The sequence below is a fragment of the Rhizomucor pusillus genome (genome assembly GCF_041956525.1).
Source record: "Rhizomucor pusillus strain CBS 183.67 unplaced genomic scaffold VTP01scaffold_4, whole genome shotgun sequence".
Classification (NCBI taxonomy): Eukaryota; Fungi; Mucoromycota; class Mucoromycetes; order Mucorales; family Lichtheimiaceae; genus Rhizomucor; species Rhizomucor pusillus.
In genome coordinates this window covers 1729821-1751811 of record NW_027192146.1, presented here as the reverse complement: position 1 = coordinate 1751811, position 21991 = coordinate 1729821, and the positions used below count along the sequence as shown (strand labels likewise).

Here is a 21991-nt window from a genome sequence, read left to right as displayed (position 1 = left end):
CTTTTATGTTCTTTAAAATCAGGCATGCGTTTCACCGCCGTTTTACATATGATGGAGGCGAAGATAGCATTTCTGTGCCAATGATAATCATTCAAATTACAAGCATTGCTTATCTGATGATAGCCTTTGAGATAGTCTTCAATGTCAATTTCATTCCTATATTGCCATTGCCATTGCCGCGTAAATAAAATGCTTCTGGCTTTGTTTTCCTGTTTTGGGCGAACTTATCGGCCTAACATCAGTAGCGCGATTGGGCCTAAAGCGATTGATCTTCCATGATTACCGTATTTTGAGATCCAAAGTTATGGCACTCTTTTGCGCATTTTCGTAACTCGCGCCATCACTGACGAACTCAGGGACCTGATAAGAGTTGCACCATCTACATCTTACCTCTTATTTAGATACCCAATCTCGGTTTCCAAGTGTGTTTACTTTGCACCCTGGCTTTAAGCTTACAAGAATATCGATAGATGCATTACATTGTCTGACTATGGATAGCGTTATATTCCTCCGTAAACCCCGAACTGGCGTTGCAAAGTTGAGGAGCAAGGTGTCTCTCGTTTTTTTAGGCAAACTCCCCGAGCGAACAGAGATGGCCCAACAAACAAGATCCATGGTGACACCCGATTCTGCCAATCGAATTCTGGTTCAGCGTGTATTACCAAGAAAAGACGCGGTGCAAAGTGCTGATTGATTTTCCGAAGATCCTTGGGCTGCTTCTTGTGGCAGGACCAGAGCGGGAAAATTTGGGGACTTTCGGACAATGGTGAAAACGTGCGACGCCCCGAACACGCGTCATATTTTGTTACCTCTTCTTTTTCTCTAACTTTCCTCACTTTTGTATCATGGTCCTTGCCAACCGACTCGACGCCTGGAAGAAGCTCCAGCAACACTATGATCTCGAAGGTCAAAAGATCGTTATCAAGGAACTCTTCGAGAAGGATCCTCAACGCTTTGAAAAGTACTCCCGCCACTTTAAGGGCACTGACTCTTCCATCCTCTTTGACTTTTCCAAGAACCGTGTCACCGATGAAACTTTGCTCCTCCTTCTTGAGCTTGCCAAGGAAGCCAAGGTTGATGAAATGCGCAACAAGATGTTCACTGGCGAACACATCAACTTCACCGAAGACCGTGCTGTGCTGCATATTGCGCTCCGAAACCTCAGTGACAAGCCTATTTACGACCAAGGTCAAGATGTTATGCCCGAGGTCCGCGAAGTCCTTGCACACATGAAAGAATTTTCTGAAGCAATCCGCTCTGGTGAATGGAAGGGCTACACCGGCAAGGCCATGACTGACGTCGTCAACATTGGTATCGGTGGTTCCGACCTGGGTCCCGTGATGGTCACCGAGGCTCTCAAGCCTTATGCAAAGGAAGGCCTTCGTGCTCACTTTGTCTCCAACATCGATGGCACTCACCTTGCTGAGGTCCTCAAGTCTGTGAACCCTGAAACCACTCTGTTCATTGTTGCTAGCAAGACCTTCACCACCCAGGAAACCATCACAAACGCCACCTCCGCAAAGGAATGGTTCTTGGCCTCTGCAAAGGACGTAAGTTGTAGTCGCAGCAAGTGGGGAAGATGAGGGTTGGGAGAAGGCTGGGAAGTGAAAAGTTTACAGTGATATTGATGTCAACTGTGATCCTTCCTCTTTATAGGTCGCCCACGTCGCAAAGCACTTTGTTGCCCTGTCCACCAACACCGCCGCCGTCTCTGCGTTTGGCATTGACCCAAAGAACATGTTCAAGTTCTGGGACTGGGTTGGTGGCCGTTACTCGCTCTGGTCTGCCATTGGCTTGTCTATTGCCATCTACATTGGCTTTGATAACTTTGAGCAGCTCCTCCGCGGTGCTCACGAGATGGACCAACACTTTTTGAACGCTCCATTCCAGGAAAACATTCCCATCATCTTGGCCGTTCTCGGTATCTGGTACAACAACTTCTTTGGTGCCGAAAGTGAAGCTATTTTGCCCTATGACCAATACATGCACCGATTCCCTGCCTACTTCCAACAGGTATACATCGTTTGGATTTGAAGATTTGATGAATAAGCGCAATCTAAGCAATGCATGTTTTGCTGACTCATGGTTATTAATAGGGTGACATGGAATCCAACGGTAAATATATCTCGCGTTCCGGAGAAAAGGTTCAAACCTCCACCGGTCCTATCATCTGGGGTGAACCTGGTACCAACGGCCAGCACGCCTTCTACCAGCTTATCCACCAGGTATGTGATCTTTGCCGGAAATCTAAAACCATGCAAGGAATCTAATAGGTTACGTTTATTTAAGGGTACCAAACTTATTCCTTGCGACTTCTTGGCACCTGTCGAAACTCACAACCCTATTGCCAATGGCAAGCACCATGATATTCTGCTGTCCAACTTCTTTGCTCAGACTGAAGCCTTGATGGTTGGCAAGACTGAGGAGCAAGTCCGACAGGAAATGGGACCCAAGGCTACCGACAACATTGTACCTCACCGCATTTTCGAGGGCAACCGTCCCACAAACTCCATTCTGTTCCAAAAATTGACTCCTGCTACTCTTGGTGCTTTGATTGCCATGTATGAACACAAGATCTTCGTGCAGGGTGTCATCTGGGACATCAACTCCTTTGACCAGTGGGGTGTCGAACTCGGAAAGCAGTTGGCCAAGGCTATCTTGCCTGAATTGAGTCAGGAAGGCAAGGTCAACACCCACGATGCTTCCACCAACGGCCTCATTAACTTTTACAAGGCTCACAAAAAGTCATACTTGTAAATGTCTTCTTTTCTGTTGTTATCTCATTTCTCTCGCTTTCTTCCATACATCAATATTCTCTTTTCAAGCATAATAAAACAAATAACAACGTATTGATCCAATCAAGTTTGTATAAATCATGCTCAACGGGAGATTATTTTTAATTCAGTGAGATAAAGGACAGGGAATAGATATATATTTACAGGCATTTAGGGGAGTTGTGGAAGAGGAGAATTCTGTTGTCCTGTAAGGAATTGCAGTTTTCCAATGATATCACGAAGTTGAGGGGCGCTAAACGCACCGTTTGCACCTGGAGCAGGTGAAGCTTCTGGTTGAGTAAATTGCTGCTGTTGTGGAAGGAAGGGTTGGGTTTGTGTAGGAGCTGACTGACTCGGCATGAAATTTCCAATTGATAGCGGCGGCTGTTGGTGCACAGAGGAGGCTCCAGGAGGATTGCCGACTATTGACGCAAGTAATTGCTGGATAGTGTTGTTATTCAAAACATTAGACAACTGTCCTTGCTGTTGCGGCTGCGCTGCTGTTGAGACAGGTAATCCTTGCAAGGCTGTGGTTGCTTGTGTAGGTGAATATGGCTGTGCATTGTTATACCTGTTGTAACTTTGCTGTGGAGGTTCAGATTTCACAGGGAATGCACTTTGTTGAAGGAACGGTGCAGCTGGCTGAGAAGCAGGGACAAGCTGCGTTGCGAACTGAGGTGTAGATTGAGGTATACCTTGAGGAGACTGCGCGGTGATCGGTTGTTGCGGCTGCTGTTGCGGTTGTGATGGCGCTTGAACCATACCTTTGAGCATATTGATTGTGTTGGTCAAAACATTTGGATCCAAAGTATTAGGCTGAGTAATGCCTTGAACCACATTAATCAGCGACGATAAAATAGCGGGATCCAAAAGGTTCGTAGGAGCAGCTGATGTTGTCGTGGGGCCTGGCGTAGACGCTGCTGGCGCCGGTGGACGTGGTGGATGTTGTAAAGGAAGTGGTGCTTGAGACGGCGCCTGACTTGGATATTGCATTTGTTGCAGTGTGTTACCATTGGTCGGCATGGTCGTCGCTGGCATCTGTCGAAGCTTTGTATCTTCTGTACTCTTTTCAATAACAGCCAGTGCATCCTCGACACTTATACTATCATATTCTGAAAATCGCTCCTGATGTTAGCTAGGTTGTCTTCTGAATAATATTATTGTCCCCACTTACCATCATATCGAAAATTTACTCCGCCTGGGCCTTCACCTGGTGCAAAGACCTGCAAATAGACTTTGCCAGGGATATGCTTGCGTTCATCAATGATAATCAATGCTTTGACTCCCTCGGTTACAAGACCTGTAACGAATGGAGTGCGACTAAACAATTCTGGCTTGAAGTGACGAGTGCGGATACTAATCGAGCGTGCTCTGAAACTCCTTTCAATTTCATCTGTATATGCACGGTTGACATTACCAAGTACAACCATTTGCACATAAGGAACTGTGGCGGATGCCGTATTCTCAAACTGACGCTCTGCGCGATGGTCAGAATACTGAGGAGTGTAGTTATTACGCATAGGCCCTCCACCTCGCCCACGGTTCTTTGGGCTCTCAGATACATAATGTCTTCCTCGCAATGGACCATGCATGGGCGGTCGACCCATACCTCTCGCTGCATTCTGATACTGATAATCTTGGTCACGACGTTGAGTATAGCCATCCGTGTAAGCCCCACCATTGGTACCCAATGGTCCATTATACTGCATAGATTGCATATCAGACCGATTCTGATTTCCAAACTCATTCGTTCGTGAGTACAAATCTTGGCGTTGTGGATACGGTTTCATTCCTCCCGGTGACCCCCTTCCCGCTCTGGGGAAACTGCTGCTGACACTTCCTCTGGCATAAGGACGTCTCGCCGTGAGCCCAGCATTCTGCCGTATTTCATGTTGTCCATCACGTTGAAGATAACCATCGGGAGATCTGTAGCTGCCGCTGTAGTTGCCTTGATAGCCATCAGTGTGAGTAGGCGGCTGCGATGCAGATGCATCGGTGTTCGCAGGTTCAACTCGAGCTCTACCAACAAAAGTCCTGTTTCTTGGTCTCTCACGATATGGCTTGTGAGAAGGTCGATGGACAATTTCTAATTCTGTAAAGAAATATCGAATGTTAGTTGAAACGTTTCCTCTCAATAGACCCCTCCTTTCCCCCACAATATATATCCGCTTTGAACATCACCAGAGTGAAAATAGCAACAATGAACTATAGGCTTTCCATAGGAAAAAAGCAGCTCATTTGCAGCAGATAGTTCCAAGCTCGCAAACTCAATCAGAACAAAGTTGCAGAGATATATCCCACTTGGTAATGCGCATGCAACGCACGTATCATTATAACGCCCAACCCTCCAGAAATAGAACCTACCAAGTACTGCGCCTTTTAGGATTTTGCCATTTTCTTCTTGCACTGCAGTCTGACAAGATTCTGCATTGTCAAACTGAACGTGACCAGACGCATTTAACACATAAGCATCGAGTATTGTCCCATATTTGCTAAAGTGATCCAAAAGATCTCGCTTCTTTATAGAAGGCGGTAAACGCCGAGCCACCATGTGGATCTCGGGTTTCCCGACTTTAAGCTCTCGTCTCTGCGCTGCTGCCATGGGTGGTTTAGATCCGTCAAAGATATTCTGATCTTTGCGCTTAGATAGCATCTCATATTCATCAAATTCATCGGGCGACCGGTCACGCTCGGCGCCAGTGGCTGTCGTTGAATGTTGTTGTTGTTGTTCTTCTTGGTTAGGAGTAGCTATCTTTGCTTCGCCAATCTCCTCCTCGGACACTGGCGGTGGATGCCGAGCAAATAATGCTTGCAAAAAGTCATCCACAACACTGGAAGGTGCCTTGCGCAGGGAAGTAGAATCTCCCTTTTCGTTCATCTTGTCATCCTGTGCCATACTTTAAATTCTTTTTCACAGATTGGAAAACAATTGGAAAAGAGAGGAAGCTATGCTGTTTGGCAACTGGGAGAAACGGATGAAGATTTACTCGTCGAGCCGATCGGGGATGTCACACGTCACAACAGCTGTTCGGACTTTGAAGTTTCGAGAACCTCCAAAAATGCAAAGTGCCCAGCGTTTGTCCCTTCCTTCAACCGATCCCACTTTCATGGAAGAACTGGAACAGCTAGAGCATTTTTCGCTCGTCAACAAGATTGTGAGCGAACTCTACAATCACACGGGCCTTAGCGACAAAGTACTTGGTATGCTTTACTATCTTCTTTAGCTAACCTTATCCTGTCGCTAACTTGCTGCTGTAGCTGAATATATTTTGCACTTGCACAGTGAAGCGAATGGATCACTAGCAAAGTTTAAAGAATCGCTCAAGGATGCCGACTTTTCTGAAAGTTTTATTGAGAATCTGGATCGTATTATTAACACAATGAAGCCGAAGAAGGTGGACACGGCACAGCAGACCACTGAGGAGAAGGCAGAAAGCTTCCCTGGACTTGCTTTGGCGGACGATCCAGACTGGTACAAGAAGCGACAGCAGGATCTGGAAGTTGCAGACGACATGATGGCAGAACTTGAAGGACTCAATAGAAGAGACAGATCCGAGCAAACTAGCAGGAACAGAAGCAGGAGCCCATCTCCTTCAGATCGCTATTCACGCAGACGTCCTCGATCACGATCTAGAAGCCCTCGCCGAAGATCTCGATCACGCTCTAGAAGTCCACGTAGACATCGCAGAAGCGAACGCAGTCCATCTCGACGCGAACGTACACTTGACGATGCACCACAGATTGGCAAAATTTACGACGGTCGCATTACGAATATCAAAGACTTTGGTGCATTTGTTCAGCTGGACGGCGTCAGAGGACGTGCAGAAGGCATGGTCCACGTCTCAAATTTAGCACAAGGCATGGTTCGCGATCCTCGAGATGTTGTGGAGAGAAATCAACGTGTAAAAGTCAAGGTGCTTTCGGTTGCAGGATCACGCATCAGTTTATCTATGAAGCAGGTCGATCAAAGAACGGGTGAAGATCTTGCACCACGACCTGTTAGCCGTTCCAGTGGCGTGGATCTGGATGCATTAGACAGCCGGAACCCTGACAGACCCACAGGGGCATCGTTTGCCTCCCGACGACTGGAAGACGACGGTCCTAATCGAGCTATTAAGCGCATGTCATCGCCTGAACGGTGGGAGTTGAAGCAGCTCATAGCGTCAGGTGTCGTGAATCCTGCGGACTATCCGGATTTGAATGAAGATCATGATTTCGCGGGTGACGTTGAAGCCGAAGAAGAAATTGACGTAGAAGTTCGGGAAGAAGAACCACCATTTTTGCGAGGACAGACAAAGAAAACGCTGCAGCTTAGTCCTGTTAAGGTTGTCAAGATTCCTGACGGTACGATGAATCGATCGGCTTTAGCAGGAGCGGCGTTGGCGAAGGAACGGCGAGAACTTCGACAGCAGCAACAAAACGAGGAGGTAGACTCTGTGAAGAAGGATGTGACGAAACCATGGCTGGATCCTATGCCGGAACCTGGACAGCGTCAGTTTGCTCAAGATGCCCGAGGTGCAGCAGCGGCGGGCACTAGCAGCAACATGTCTGAATGGAAGCGAGCAACCTTCAACAGCGCTACTAGCTTTGGTAAAATTACAAACTTGAGTATCCAGGAGCAGCGAGAATCGCTTCCAATATACAAACTGCGCTCCGCATTGATCCAAGCTGTTCGAGAGGTGGGTTAATATGCTAATTTGTCTACAGATAAATTAGAGATATTAACATGGTGTCTGTGTTTTAGAATCAATTCTTGGTTGTCGTCGGCGATACAGGTTCTGGAAAGACCACGCAGATGACACAGTATCTAGCTGAAGAAGGCTTTGCAAACAGAGGCAGGATTGGTTGTACGCAACCACGTCGTGTAGCTGCAATGTCTGTTGCAAAACGTGTTGCCGAAGAAGTGGGATGTCGCGTAGGCCAGGAAGTCGGTTATACAATTCGTTTCGAAGATTGCACCAGCCCGGAGACCCGCATCAAATACATGACGGACGGTATGCTTCTCAGAGAATGTCTGCTTGATCCGGCAATGTCCAGCTATTCGGTCGTAATTCTCGACGAAGCTCACGAACGTACTATCTCAACCGATGTCTTGTTTGGTCTCTTAAAACGTAAGTAACTAATATAGCATATTAATTGAGATATTACCAAATGCTGATACATATGCTATAGGTGCTGCCAAAATGCGACCTGATCTGAAGCTTATTATTACCTCGGCTACACTGGATGCAGACAAATTTGCAACTTACTTTAACAACTGTCCTATTTTCACCATTCCTGGTCGAACATATCCCGTCGAAGTTCTGTATACCAAGGAACCGGAAAGCGATTATCTTGACGCTGCACTTATCACCGTCATGCAAATCCACCTTTCTGAACCTCCAGGAGATATTCTACTGTTCTTGACTGGTCAGGAAGAGATTGATACCTCGTGCGAGATCTTATACGAGCGAATGAAGGCACTCGGTTCAGACGTACCGGAATTGATCATCTTGCCGGTATACAGTGCACTGCCAAGTGAAATGCAATCTCGCATTTTTGAACCGGCACCACCCGGAAGCAGGAAGGTCGTTATTGCAACAAATATCGCTGAAACATCAGTCACCATCGATGGTATCTACTATGTCATTGATCCTGGATTCGTCAAGCAAAACAAGTGGGATGCCAAGCTCGGTATGGACTCACTCGTTGTCGTACCTATTTCTCAGGCGGCAGCCCGTCAGCGAGCAGGCCGTGCTGGTCGAACAGGTCCAGGCAAATGCTACCGCTTGTACACTGAAGCCGCCTATCGCAACGAGATGCTGCCAAACACTATACCTGAAATCCAGCTTCTTAATTTGAGTATGACCGTCTTGATGCTTAAAGCTATGGGTATCAATGACCTCCTGCACTTTGATTTCATGGACCCGCCTCCGGAAGGCAACATGATTCAAGCTCTGGAACAGCTTTATGCCCTGCAAGCCTTGGATGATGAAGGTCTTTTGACTCGCCTGGGACGCAAAATGGCCGAGTTCCCACTGGAACCTCAACTATCGAAAATGTTGATCCAGTCTGTGGACTTGGGATGCTCTGAAGAAATCCTGACTATTGTAGCCATGCTGACAGCACAGAATGTTTTCTATCGACCAAAAGAAAAGCAAGCACAAGCGGATGCCAAGAAGGCTAAATTCCATCAGCCAGAAGGCGATCATTTGACGCTGCTGACTGTATATAATTCCTGGCAAGCCAGCAGAATGTCCAACGCATGGTGCTTCGATAACTTTATCCAAGCTCGAAGTATGAAGCGGGCAGCCGATGTCCGGAAGCAGCTTGTGGGTATTATGGACAGGTAAGGAAAAGAATGAGCAAAAGATGTAATTAGACAGAGATAATAACATTTATGTAATAGATACAAGCATGATATCGTTTCTTGTGGTCGTCATTACACCCGTGTATGTAAAGCTCTCGTATCAGGTTACTTTAGAAACGCGGCCAAGAAGGATCCGCAGGAAGGTTACAAGACACTTCTCGAGGGCACTCCTGTTTATATCCATCCTTCGAGTTCATTGTTCAACAAGGGACCCGAATGGTAAGTTTCATCAATAATGCTTTCTATGTTGTCTAGCAGTCGACTGATATATGAATTCCAGGGTAATCTACCACGAAATTGTGTTTACATCCAAGGAATATATGCGTGAAGTCACCGCGATTGACCCTAAGTGGTTGACTGAAGCGGCACCTACGTTCTTCCGCGTTGCAGATGCAAACAAGATTTCAAAGCGAAAGCGACAGGAGAAGATCGAACCGTTATACAACAGATACGAGAAACCCAACGAATGGCGTCTCAGTCGAGCGAAGCGTGGTGGAAGAATCAGCCAGACTTTTGGTTAAGCGATATGTCATTTACATTGTACATATATATACAACTCTGTTTTATTTCCTCTTTTTTCTTTGTTCCAAACAGTAAATGATAATGTGACATTTATGATTGCTTTCTCTTTTTCCTCAATGTATCCGCACTTTCCGCATGACGTAGATGTAATTGTACACTTCGGGAGCATTCTTGTTATCATTGGATTGGCATGCCTTGATAGGTTCCGTCCGTTCCAGAGCCCATTGCCATTCTCCATCATTGTTGTCTGGCCATACATGTTTCCTCTCTTTAGAAAAGGAAACAGATATCCAAACACCATTCGGCTGCGTGACAGACAGCACTTGACGTGCCAGCAGGCGCAACTGTGTCTCTTGGTCATCATCACCGCATGCAATGGTATCACAGAGGCTCTTATCAATGACAACAGAAAACTGTCGCATTGAAAACTTTTCCATCAGGTTGTCGTGAAGACAATCAGCAGTAGTCCACGTCAGATCAGGATATCTTTCTCTCATGCGTGTGATAACGTTGGATGCGTAGTCGACGTTGACAACATCGCTGTATCCATGCTTCTTTAGATCGAGCGCGAGCGTAGACGTTCCGCAACCTGCAAGGTAGTATCGGTATGTTTCCGGTTTCTTCAGTTCTTCTTTATATGCCTAGCAGTATTTCGGCGGTGCCTTCTCTTCTGACATTGTACAGCTCAATTACCTAGATGCAGTATGGGTTCCTGCAAGTATGGTTTCAGAAAGGATCCCAGCGTGTTCCAATCAAACAGCCATTCGAAATGCTCTTCCTTTTCGAAACGTGATTCCCAATATTCTTTTGAATGGAAAGGCACGGCTTTTGACATTGGGGAAGACAAGGTACAAAACTGACCAATCAAAACGCGTCGGCAGCACAATAAGGGACGCGTGGACGCAGCTGCTACAGTTCCCTCTCTTTCCCTTTTCGTCCATCTCTTTCACCCCGCTCACTTTTTCGGAAAAGAACGCTATGCCCCGTCTCCAGAAGAAGAAGGAGAAGGCGCCTCCACCAGGCAATGCAACACTTGATCAATACTTTTTCAAGAAGCCCCCACCCACAAAAGAACGGACAGACGAAAATGCCAGCACAGTGCAGCGCGAAACAAGCAGCAAAACACCTACGCCCCTTGCACCAAAGAATACAAAATGCACACCTGTACTGCATCGCCGCCCTCTCGCGGAACTCTCATATTCACTACCAACTGCTGAAAGTATTACCAGCGTCTTCTGCAGCAGTGACGTGGCCCCCATTCCAGAACAATTGACTGCACATCCTTCTCGACATAAGTTTTCAGTCTACTGCGACGACGAATCGGAACACACAGCTGTCAATGACCAGGCTTCGCAAGAATCGCCTGAAACTCACGAAATTCGACCAGAGCGACCGTTCCAAGTGTTCAGAGATAGCGAGAATTCACAGGAGATAGAGGAGAAAGAGGATGAAGATGCTATCACGGGACGAAAGTCAGTCTATTGCAATGACGCCTCCGAGCACACAGCTGTCAATAACCAGGCTTCGCAAGGATCGCCTGAATCTCACGAAATTCGACCAGAGCGACCGTTCCAGGTTTTCAGAGATAGCGAGAATTCACAGGAGATAAAGGAGAAGGAGGATGAAGATGTTGTTACGGACCGAAAGTATTCAAACAAAGAGAATGAGCAGGTGGAAGAGAAGGATGAACACGAGAAACTGGATAAAGCGAGTGATAAAGGCGAAAATTGTGCGACACAGCGACGATATCATCAACAGAATACTGCTAAGATCTGGGCAGATATCCCACAAAAGCGAGCTGTTGATGACGACAGCGACTTTGAACAGGACGAGATTGAGATTGCGCGACGACGACGCGGTGGTATTTTGAGACTGCTACGCAAAAGCAAGACACTTCAATGCAACTACAAACTCCCATCATCTTCATCGTCAACAACAGAGACATCGAACGCTGAGAGTAAGTGCTCATCATCCGCTGAGACGTCTTCATCTTCGCCAGCATCGAAGGATGCAGCAACGTCGCGAGGAGGGAAGCAACAATTGCCCCAACTTGTGCGTCAGCAAACACTTGCGCCCTCAGATGAATGGGAGCCTTCTGATAACACCGAAGACGAATACGACGACGTTGATCCATTCTTTGATATACCCTCACCTTCGGCTGTGCCTTCCCCATCTCCAACCCTCTCTCCACCCGAATTTTCAATCTCCCAGTCCATGACACCATCCATCCACCAGTCACCTCAAAGAGAAGCTCCATCCGAATCATCCACTCTCCCGTTCGAGCACAACGTCCAGTATGAAGAACACCGTGCTTTCCCCAATCCCCGAGGCAAAACACTTTTGGAAAAGTTGGGAGTGCCTGACCAGAAGCACAGCAAAGAGGAGGATTGAAAGAATGTACATCCCTTGCGAACATCTGTAAAATCTGTTTCCCTACGTTATCTTGTTACCTTTTTCTTTCCATATCAATCCTTGCTTTTCTTTTCTCGCAAACATACAATCAACAAAGAACGAAGCAAAACTTTGGCTATTTACTGTAAATACTATATATAGTACAGAATTGATGGCTTGAGAGACTGTGCTGGCGTCTGTGCGAGTATGTATGTAATAAGGTTTGGCGGTAGTGCTGGTGAAATGTGTGTGTACGTAACGTGTGTATGAATTTGGAGTTTAAGAGCAGGGTATCACTACTTTTCCTTTGTCTAAGCAAGGATGCTCTCGTCATCGAGGTCAAAATCCAAAAGTCTGCCGTTGACATCGCGGCGTAGTTTAGCATTGAAGGAGAAGTCATGCACTTGATATTTAAAGTCCATATCGCGCATGCTCTGTAGCCGAATGAACCGGTAGCCAGTCTCTGCCATTGTGAAAAGGCATTCCATAAGCGGAGCATCGTTCTCTCGCGTACCATCATCCAGTGCTTCGCATTGCATTGTAGGAGCAGGGTTGATTTCCATCTATGTGAAAATAGAACGTTAGACGATGCAATTTGTTTTTGTACTGATATATCTGTAAAACTTACCCAGACATGACCATCAAACGAGATCTGCAGACTGAGGTGACGTCTGTATGAGTACGGGTGGCGTGCAAGGAAACGGAATCTCAGAGGTATCCGCATCGGCATTAACAAGTCCAGCCCGATGAAATCTCCAGCTCTAATCGCTACAAAGTCCACGGAAATGTCAAAGTTGGCAATAACTAACAATCCTCTCTTTTTCTCGCTCCTTACATCGCGCTGATTTCCAAGCGGTGTTTTCGTCTCCATCAACTGCATATTTAAACGGGTGCTTGTAATATTGCGATTCAAGGTTGAAATATCCATCATGGATACGTTCCGAAATTTGCATGTCTACGTTCACGTTGTAGTTGAATAATCGCACATCCGGGAAGCCATCGACGTTTGTAAGGAGTAAGCACCGATCATCGCGGCATGAAGTTCTAAATCAAGTCTATCAATGGCCTGATATAATTGGGGATATAAAAAACATGACCAGACATACTTTGCATACTGTTCAACCATACTTGGGATTTCTTCTTGGTCTGGAAACACATTTGTTCTGTGATCGAGATGATTGTAAAGCGATACCAAAGCTTGGTGCTTTTGCAACGAGACATGAGGATTTTGCAGAAAAAGAAGAAAAATATGCGGCAATGTAGTTTTCCTTACCACATGGAATCGTTCCAAATCAGTCAGGTTTGGATAAAACTTTTTCTCCATAAAAGCACCTTCTCTGTCGTACAGATCTGGTTCGTCTGGGAATGATCCTTGAGCTCCTTCAATCATGTATGGCACTTGATTCGTATACACCACAAAGTATTGGTCGCTGTATTGTATATCAATGGGGTCTAATTCGACCATGTTCACGAAATTGGATACAGTTTCCTTTGATACAAAAGTGCCGTAGCCGACCGTCGAGTGGCATGTGTGCATATGTATATCTGAAGCCATCAAAGTGAGTATACTTGTTTGTAACCAGTATCATTCTACACATCCACACTAACCATTGTTGAAAAAGCACCAACGCCAGCGCGCCTGTGCATACGCAATTGGATCGCGAGACTCTCCGTGTACAAGATGTGGATACTGCAAAAAGTTGGCGTACAAGCCGCGCAAGTTCCTTGCTCCTTCCTGGTCTTGGAAGTAGCAGTATGGTGTGTTGGCTAGCGAACATCCCAAGTATCGACCGGCGACACTCATGTGACTAGGTGAATTATAAATGGTGATTTTGTTTTGTGGACAAGTGCTCAGTTCCAACGCCTAGACAACGACAATGTTACGTATTGCAAGAATCCACGTCGTTGAGAAGCTGCTGCACGTCTTTTACCTGAACAGTCAGATTGATTTTAGGATTATTATTCCACACCAAGATGCTAGCAAACATATCGTAGGGACACAGCTGTTCTATCAACGGCACCAGCGATTCGGAAGCCTCGGCACCGACCTGCCACTGTTCCTGCTTTGGATCAAACAGCAGCACGGCGGTTACTTGACCTCGGCCTTGATCGGGATATAATTTGTGGAGGAGATCGACTTCCTGCTGCTCCAGTTCTTGCCACCATCCATAGTGCTCAAACTGCCAATCCTGATATTTCTTGCCCGAAAAGAAGCCAACGTGCAACAGCAGTATGAAACATGCGCTGCAGAACAAGAACGCAAACGCAACAATGTGGAGTTTCGACGACGGAGAAAACAGGGACCGCTCTGCAAAGTATATTAACAAACGCTGACGTGCTGTGGACAAGTATCGTCGCAGTCGACTCTCCTGCCAGGCTCGCTGCAGGTACGGCGGGATCCGATGCTGGAATGGATCCGAGCTAATGTTGATGTGAATGCCCCGGAGTGGTAACTCGCCAGCCACTCCGGAGCTGCTGCTGCTGCTTCCTTGTCGTCGAAGCGATGACTTGTCGGGCATCCGGGTAGGGGTTAAATGGAGGAGGTTAGCAACAGTTGAGGGGGGAAAAGATGTGCATTAAGCTCCAGCAGGTCCGACAGCAAAAACCTTTTTCTACTAACTAATAATAATAACTTGGTTCTTTATGCTAAAAAACAATGTCTCCAAATGAAGGTATAAATAAGGGGAAAGAAAGAATAGTATACAGCTACAGCTGGCGTCTCTTGACTCGTACTTTGACGCTGTTGCTATTGATACCGAGCGTCATAAACGCACGCTTGTCCTCTGCCTGCTCCAATTCTTCGGGTATCGCTTCAAGGTCGTAAAGTTTGACAAGCATGCTGATACAAAGCCGCATCTCCACCATGGCGTAAAGTTTGCCAATACAGTTTCTCGATCTAAATTCATCCAACCATTGAGCTTTCTTTTCCTATATATGGTGTCTAAATATTGAACTTACCCAGCGCTGAATCCAAAGAATGCGTCCATGTCCGCTGGGGGCTCTGCATCAGGCAGCCAGCGTTCAGGCTTGAATTTGTGTGGCTCTGGCCAGTATTGTGGGTTGTGATGCACGTGATTCACATTGCAAAGAACAGCCGTCTAACGTTCGAAAAAAAAAGATAATAAGTAATAGGCACATACCGTTACGTGGAAACATATGTGTTTACATACGCCTTTTGGCAAGAATAACTGTCCACCAAGCGTCGTGTCCTTGTACGTTTGTCGTTCCACGCCGACAGCGACAATGGGATCCATGCGAAGACCTTCATGGATAACTCCATTCAAATATGGCAGATTCTTGAGCTGCTCGTGGGCGAACGTCTTGCCTTGCAACGGCAAAGCATCAATTTCCTCTCGCAGAAGGGCCAGTTTATCTGGATTGCGTAGCAACTGTATTAATATGAATCCGAGCGTTGCGCTGGTAGTTTCAGAGCCGACGATTAAAAACAACACGGTCTCTTGAGCAATAGCATCGACTGTCAGGCGATCTTCCTTGTGCACAGACTTTTGGGAGTCAATGAGAATTTGTAGGATATCTTGACGTCGCACTGATTCGCCGCCATTCAATCGATCATAAATAATCTTTCTCATAAACTATACATACGTCTCATTGTTTAGAAATAAGAAACACTGGATGTTTCATTTCGCATATATATATATACAAACCTGCTGAAGCTTGTTATTAGCTCGCATGATGTTTGCGGAATCCAGCAGGAAACTGATCAATCCTTTCACTGGATGTGCCACCAGCTATTGCGAATGCAAGCTTTAATGTGTACTCGAAAACAATCATCCGCTGTGCTTTTGCTTGTACATACGTAGTTCATGATTTCCAGGTTCTTGTGGATAGTGTGCGGCACAAAGTGGTCGCTGTCTTCAAGCGCATGGAAGGTCTGGCCGTACGCAGTCTCACCAATAACATCCAAGCTCATAAGGACAAAGACATGCCAGAGATCCACGATACCAAACTTGTCCTTGTTCTCTTGAGTTTTAGCAATGTCACGGTCAATGCGGTCAATGAAATTTTCGATCACTTTGGCCATCAGCGGCTCCAAAGAGTTGATATATTTCACAGAAAATGCTGGTGACACGATCCGTCTCTGCGTGGCGGTGGTGGTGGTGGGGGTGGTTGGTCAACAGACATTAGTGTATAAATAGATTATCCTATTTTTTACAAACCCGTTGCTTGTGAAAAGCCTTATCTTCCGCGCTCACCAGAGATCCCGGATTGCCTTCAATGACTAAGAACTGGTTAGATGGCCGTCGTGCCTGTAAGAATACAAATACATACATCGGAGGCGGTTGTACGCTGGACCCTTGTGCAGATCCTGAGTAACAAGCACTTCTCTCATCAATGCCTTGTCTGATATCGATACATATTTCGGTCCGAGGCGCACGATCGGTCCGTATTTATCCTGCCATTTCAAGAACTCCTTCCATCTATATATCCACACAGCAGAAGCAGCAAAGGTGGCGGCAACATGTCAGGAAAAAAATCTTTCCTCTGTTAATTGTTATATACTTACGTTGTGCCGGGCGGGTCGTCCTTGAGACATGTTCTTAAGCCGAATACCTTGAACCAAAAGGGACCCGGTATGTGGCTCAGCGGTCCAAAGTAGATATCGTATATTTTCTGTATGGAGGAGGACCATGTTAGCTACTCGTCCTGCTTTGTATACATGCTCTGTACTCACAGAGAAGACGACCCAAGTGGCCACGGAAATGGCGGCAACCGTTGTAACTTGACGTTTATTGTCAGCAAGCCTTGCCAAGGAAGTTTGCAGGATTTCCATGTCTTGTGATATTCAAAATGAGAAGAAAAAGTTTAGAAAAGGAGGGAAAGAATAAGAAGTGGTGAAAAGAAATCAGAAGAATCTTTTATCATACAAAGTTTGCGTGTGTGTGTGGTTCTTGCAAGTTTTGGCTTGCAGAAACACAAAGTTTCCTTTGTAGTACGTTTAGCAGGAATACACTAACATTGGCGGGCTAGCAGGTGATTGCGAATGCTAGCAATGTGCTTCGGCCCTGTTCCACAACAACCTCCGAGAATCATTCTGGTTGTTGCACCGCAAAGCCTGTCCCATTCCGCCATGGATGATCCGAAAGCATCGACAGGTACTTTTTGCTTCGAGTTCCACGAGCGTGCAACTGCATCCCACTCTTCACCGCCATCCGGATAGAGCAGGATAGCCAGTTCGTTCCTGCTAGTTTGCTTCAACGTATTGGTTAACACGTCGATCAGTGAAGGAATGTATTTAGGTTTAGTGCAGTTGACCCCGACAGCAAAGATACCCGGGACATTGGCAAGTACATTGATGCATGCGCTCAGCGGGGTCCCGTCCGAGATCTGCTCGTTAGAGCGACACGAAAACGAAACTCCCACCGGCGGGATAGGTCTTTTGACGCCAGTAGTCACAAGTTCACGGATAGCTTGTGCTTCCACAAACGAGGGGATGGTCTCAAAAAGGATGAAATCGATACCAGGTTCTACAAGATCGAAATATCCTTCTTAGAGTTTTGCTGCGACAATATCCATGTGTATAAAATGTACCTTGCAGTAAAATGTCAAGTCGTTCTTTGTGAAACCGTACCAGGTCCGGAAGGGTCGCTGAGCCGTACTCGCCGGTGTACTCGGCACCGTTGGCTAAAACGGCTCCGTAGCATCCCATCGATAGTGCTACCAATCCCTTGCCAAACTCGTCCCGCGCTTCACATGCAAGTCGTACGCTTCGCCGCATCAGTTCTTCTGCTTGTTCGCGTGTATAGCCGGCATCGAGAAACCCGCGCACAGACGCTTGGTAGCTGGCAGTTGTGGCCACATCCGCTCCTGCTTCAAAGTACGCGCGGTGGACGGCCTGCACGTATACGCTGCAACGGTCAACTGCTGCCTTGTCTCACTCGCCGGTCCTTCGCACACTTTACCTTGATCGCGTCCGGATCATCTTGCAAGCATTGTGCTGACCATAACTTGCCTGCACACGCGCGTCAGTGTCAGACATTCACGTCGTTCGATCGTTCGTAAGCTTTGCTTTGTTCCTACCAGACAAGTCTTTGCCAAAACTACGCTCGAGTTCTGTAGCTAGGCCACCGTCAAGAACGAGCGGATACTTGTATTGATCCATAAATGCAATACTGAGATAGAAACCAGAGAGATCAAGAAGAACAAAATTACAAATCATTGCTCATCAACACTTTTATTATATCGTTTTCACACGACTAGACTATGTAAAAGCACAAGTTTTCCGCTTTACGTACTATACCTAGTGACAGAGCAAGGGATGGAGTTAGCATCAGATAATGGATAATCGGTTCGACCCGGATATCCTTTTCTCTCTCCCCCAGCACATCCTACTCTCAATCTTGTTTTCTCATCAGAACCATTAAGGCTTGAATATAGTTTTTCCATCATCAACCATCGGTGTTAGCATGGAATATATTCTTGTTCATCATCTGTGTTCCGCGTTCGTTTTCCCAACCCGGCTCCCAAACAAGAATTAAAAGGCAAGAGGATGCTAACCTTACTACGAATTCCTTGTTCCTGAATAGCCACAATACTGTACTTGCATTCACAGTGATCACTGTTCAATAAACAATAGGGTTAATACCTGTACCTTTTCACCATGGAGAGAGTAGAGGGAATGGATGAAACGGGTAATGGGTAATCAGAAAATGTTTGTTTGGCTGAGATGCAGTAGTTTCGACACTGAATGGTCTTCGGTCTGGAGCGGCATGCAAATCATCACATACGACACGAAAGAAAAGAGATGTTGAAGGAGTTGGGGGTAGAAACTTACCAAGTAAAGCGAAAAGCAAAGAAGAAGAATAAGAAAAGTGAAAAAATAACCACGCGTGCAACGATTCATTTTATACCCTCCGCAGACGAAAAAAATTTTTTGAGCCGATGAAACAAGCCATCATCATGATCATACACGCCAAAAAGAAGCCCGCTATGATCACCCCAATATGTTTTTATTCCATCGGCCGAGGATTGACAAATATTTCAAGCACTTGGCGCAAGTTTGTAACAAAGCCGGTATCTTGATCCACCAACTGGATCAGGTCAATGGTATGTAAATTCTCCTTGACAGCTATAAACCGAATATCCACAGACTGCGACGTGGAGGGACCCAAAGGACTTTGTAAACGTGAAATGTCAGAAATCGCGCATAGGGTTTATACCTAATTCATGCTCACCTTAAGCGTACGTTATTCTCCAAGCACAAAATATCTGCCTCGTGGGTCTCGTTTTCAAAATATTGTCTCAGGAACTCTGTTGCCGCCCATTAGTGTTATTCTTGCACGGTTTTGTTAGATTCTTTCTTTTTTTCGTTTACCTGCTTCGTCCATGTATGGCTCCACAGGTTGCTGCTCGACCGGTAGTGGAGGCAAACTCGATTTCACGTCAGTTCCAGTCGTCGGTGCCTGGTGCTGACGTTTGCGGTTAGGGACCATCACCATGAACCGCCGTGGATATTTGGATCGGTTGACAATAAATATTTTTAGAAGGAACACTTTGCCCACAATGATCGTTGATGGCACCGTGAATGATATTATAATACCATCAGTGACTTCCACTTCTGTACGCCGTACTCCTCCAGTTCCTGGTTCGCGCGTAGGTGCCGCTAACACCATCCGCTTATTCTTTCCTCCTCCTCCCGCGTCGCTGTATGCTATCTGGCTCATGGGGCTACCGACAGACCGCGCTCCTGGTGAGGCCGATACACTCGTTGACTTTGATGCTGATGATCTTGTCAAATACGAAGGTCCGTGCGGCGATGGTGAATTCAGCAAAGAAGAGAAACGTGGGTCGGATTCTTCCCTTTTTTGACCCATTCCACCGACATCCAGCATGGTGTTCCATTTTGAACGCATAGGAAGCGTTCGTATGCCGTCTATAACAGGAGAGCCGTATACTTGAATCGACACTCGTTGGGGTTGGAGGCGGTCGTCTTGAGGCGGGATCGGTGGCAGAGAGGAGACAGGTGGTCGGTTGCGGGTAGGGAAGATTCGTGTGGGTTGCGTCGGTGGTTTGACAGTTCCATCCTCGAGCAGCGTAACATTGTAAAGGAAAACCATCTGGTCCATCGTCTTGAGAGTTATTGGGAATTTGATATTCTTTGCAAACGCCATTGTGACAACAGAGTTGGATACGATCACATCCACTTTATCCACAATAAACTCGCAGCCTGCTTCTACCGTGTTTTCGAGCTCAACCGACATCATCACCATTTTATCTACCACAGACGCGTTGGTCGTTCGCATCTTGACGTTGATGCCTGATCGGATGTTCAACATCTCCCGCACATGCCGGCGAAGCATTAGCATTTGCGAAGACGATGGACTATTGCCGAAACTGCTGCTGCTTGGCTGCCGGCTGTGTTTTTCTACAACGAATCGTTGATGCAGCGTATTCTCAATGGAAGCAAATACTGGATCTAGACAAGTACTTAGAATTTCCACCCGACTCTTTTGAAAGTTGTGGTTTCTAACCTTCTGCAAGTCCACTTAACAGATCGATTGTCTCGAAGGTGTCATTATCAAAATCTTCTTCTTTTTCATCTCTTTCCTCCTTTTCTTCTTCTCCTTTCTTCATTGCTGATTTTGGCGGCATGGGTCGATACGATATATTGCATGTAATAGATAACAGAGGACTTGTACTGCGAGTCTTGACATAGACTTTTTATACCCGTCGTTACCAATCCCATACATGACATGTTAACATATCAAGACTTACGTATAGGTACAATAAATGGATAAAGACAGCAGTACTCTTCGTCCTGTTCGTAGAATATAGGCTCTGCGTCGTTTCCTTGACTGTTGAACGTATGCGAGAAAAAAGGCAAGCTTTCAGGAGCAGTTGTCGCGGTGGCGGTGAACGGTCCGCGACTGTTCTCGCGTCTATGGTGCATTTTCGGCGAGTTCGGTGCTGAAGAAGAAGACGAGGTTGACGATGTTAACTTTGTCGACAGCGAGCGATGGTGGAGCGAAGGTGAGAACGTTGATGAAGTAGGATTCGATGAGGGCGGCGTGGTGCCGGTGGCGGTCCCGTCGAGGTTCGAAGCTTCAAGGTGGACATCGAGCTGGTTGAAGAAGGTGCGCAGTGTTTCGCGTACATTGTCGCCGTTGCCTACCAATTGGTACGGAACGCGTCCGACAAGGTAGACTTTTAGCTGTTCATCTTGAGGTATTTGTCAGAACGAGCGAATGCGTGCAAACAGCGAGAATGTTATGCTCAACGGAATATACCAAAGAACGTGAATGAACGAGGCTTGCTTGCGAGGATATCTTTGTAGTCGTCTGAGCTGCAGTTTGGAACCAGGACCTGGAACTCGGCTTCGTTGAAGACAAGTTCCAGCGATATGCTCGGATCCATATATGCGGGGTAAGAGAGAGGGGGAAAACAGAAAAAGAACCGCTTTGCTGAACATCAATTCAAACTGCTTTATTGTCGCTACTGCTGGTTGGAACATCGTCACCGTACATGATTCGGCATTCTTTGTATAAGTATTTGGAGACTACATAGCCTCCAACACTCGAAGTACCTGATAATAATCTTAGTCCAACGCTCCAAGTTTATCAACTGCGTCCACTTACCCAGGGCCGTGAAAGTCGTTTTGTTCTTATCCAACCCGAACCGTCGAGTGATAGGAACTATGTGATTGTCAAGTACATATCTTCTTTATGTGCGATCGATCCATTTTTACCTGTCAGTAGACCTACAATGACTGAACCAAGGCAAGTGAATCAGCTTTATCAGCCTTGAATGTAGACAAACGAAAGATGTATTCTTACTTGCTGCGTAAATGCCGCTTTTGTAGGCATGCTGCTGACAGTGCCTAGGTATTATCCATTCCTTTTCGATACGTCAACGGAGGAAGTATGAAAATTGCATATATGGAATATATACCGGATGTTCTCTAGCAATGCCTTGCTGTATTCTGGAATTTGACATTTGG

The 21991-nt window shown here is 46.3% G+C and overlaps 10 protein-coding genes across 10 annotated transcripts; 3 read left to right on the top strand and 7 right to left on the bottom strand.

Annotated features, from left to right (window-relative positions):
- Nucleotides 1-845: 845 nt before the first annotated feature.
- VTP01DRAFT_8035 (uncharacterized protein) lies at nt 846-2757 on the top strand (the record flags this gene model as incomplete). The annotated part of the gene is made up of 4 exons (XM_069387113.1): nt 846-1550; nt 1657-2013; nt 2097-2225; nt 2290-2757. 4 exons carry the CDS (start codon nt 846-848, stop codon nt 2755-2757), a joined length of 1659 nt encoding a protein of 552 aa, XP_069242500.1.
- Nucleotides 2758-2945: 188 nt separating this feature from the next.
- VTP01DRAFT_8034 (uncharacterized protein) lies at nt 2946-5670 on the bottom strand (the record flags this gene model as incomplete). Its single annotated transcript, XM_069387112.1, has 3 exons — nt 2946-3886; nt 3949-4866; nt 5139-5670. The coding sequence occupies 3 exons, from the start codon at nt 5668-5670 to the stop codon at nt 2946-2948; spliced, it is 2391 nt and encodes a 796-aa protein (XP_069242499.1).
- A 52-nt stretch (nt 5671-5722) lies between these two features.
- VTP01DRAFT_8033 (uncharacterized protein) lies at nt 5723-9644 on the top strand (the record flags this gene model as incomplete). Its single annotated transcript, XM_069387111.1, has 6 exons — nt 5723-5975; nt 6033-7453; nt 7519-7885; nt 7947-9102; nt 9163-9342; nt 9404-9644. The coding sequence occupies 6 exons, from the start codon at nt 5723-5725 to the stop codon at nt 9642-9644; spliced, it is 3618 nt and encodes a 1205-aa protein (XP_069242498.1).
- Nucleotides 9645-9758: 114 nt separating this feature from the next.
- VTP01DRAFT_8032 (uncharacterized protein) lies at nt 9759-10480 on the bottom strand (the record flags this gene model as incomplete). The annotated part of the gene is made up of 2 exons (XM_069387110.1): nt 9759-10234; nt 10339-10480. The coding sequence occupies 2 exons, from the start codon at nt 10478-10480 to the stop codon at nt 9759-9761; spliced, it is 618 nt and encodes a 205-aa protein (XP_069242497.1).
- A 143-nt stretch (nt 10481-10623) lies between these two features.
- Nucleotides 10624-12036, top strand: VTP01DRAFT_8031 (uncharacterized protein; the record flags this gene model as incomplete). The annotated part of the gene is made up of 1 exon (XM_069387109.1): nt 10624-12036. One exon carries the CDS (start codon nt 10624-10626, stop codon nt 12034-12036), a length of 1413 nt encoding a protein of 470 aa, XP_069242496.1.
- Nucleotides 12037-12347: 311 nt separating this feature from the next.
- Nucleotides 12348-14555, bottom strand: VTP01DRAFT_8030 (uncharacterized protein; the record flags this gene model as incomplete). The annotated part of the gene is made up of 7 exons (XM_069387108.1): nt 12348-12599; nt 12665-12804; nt 12872-13080; nt 13143-13240; nt 13310-13581; nt 13645-13900; nt 13968-14555. 7 exons carry the CDS (start codon nt 14553-14555, stop codon nt 12348-12350), a joined length of 1815 nt encoding a protein of 604 aa, XP_069242495.1.
- Nucleotides 14556-14742: 187 nt separating this feature from the next.
- VTP01DRAFT_8029 (uncharacterized protein) lies at nt 14743-16828 on the bottom strand (the record flags this gene model as incomplete). The annotated part of the gene is made up of 9 exons (XM_069387106.1): nt 14743-14932; nt 14995-15134; nt 15207-15629; nt 15702-15785; nt 15854-16135; nt 16215-16276; nt 16327-16475; nt 16562-16668; nt 16730-16828. The coding sequence occupies 9 exons, from the start codon at nt 16826-16828 to the stop codon at nt 14743-14745; spliced, it is 1536 nt and encodes a 511-aa protein (XP_069242494.1).
- Nucleotides 16829-17007: 179 nt separating this feature from the next.
- Nucleotides 17008-18157, bottom strand: VTP01DRAFT_8028 (uncharacterized protein; the record flags this gene model as incomplete). Its single annotated transcript, XM_069387105.1, has 4 exons — nt 17008-17522; nt 17587-17890; nt 17958-18007; nt 18076-18157. The coding sequence occupies 4 exons, from the start codon at nt 18155-18157 to the stop codon at nt 17008-17010; spliced, it is 951 nt and encodes a 316-aa protein (XP_069242493.1).
- An 847-nt stretch (nt 18158-19004) lies between these two features.
- VTP01DRAFT_8027 (uncharacterized protein) lies at nt 19005-21408 on the bottom strand (the record flags this gene model as incomplete). The annotated part of the gene is made up of 6 exons (XM_069387104.1): nt 19005-19170; nt 19230-19305; nt 19370-20470; nt 20526-20711; nt 20770-21213; nt 21273-21408. The coding sequence occupies 6 exons, from the start codon at nt 21406-21408 to the stop codon at nt 19005-19007; spliced, it is 2109 nt and encodes a 702-aa protein (XP_069242492.1).
- A 59-nt stretch (nt 21409-21467) lies between these two features.
- Nucleotides 21468-21987, bottom strand: VTP01DRAFT_8026 (uncharacterized protein; the record flags this gene model as incomplete). The annotated part of the gene is made up of 5 exons (XM_069387103.1): nt 21468-21577; nt 21630-21686; nt 21740-21760; nt 21828-21888; nt 21943-21987. 5 exons carry the CDS (start codon nt 21985-21987, stop codon nt 21468-21470), a joined length of 294 nt encoding a protein of 97 aa, XP_069242491.1.
- Between the last annotated feature and the right edge of the window lie 4 nt (nt 21988-21991).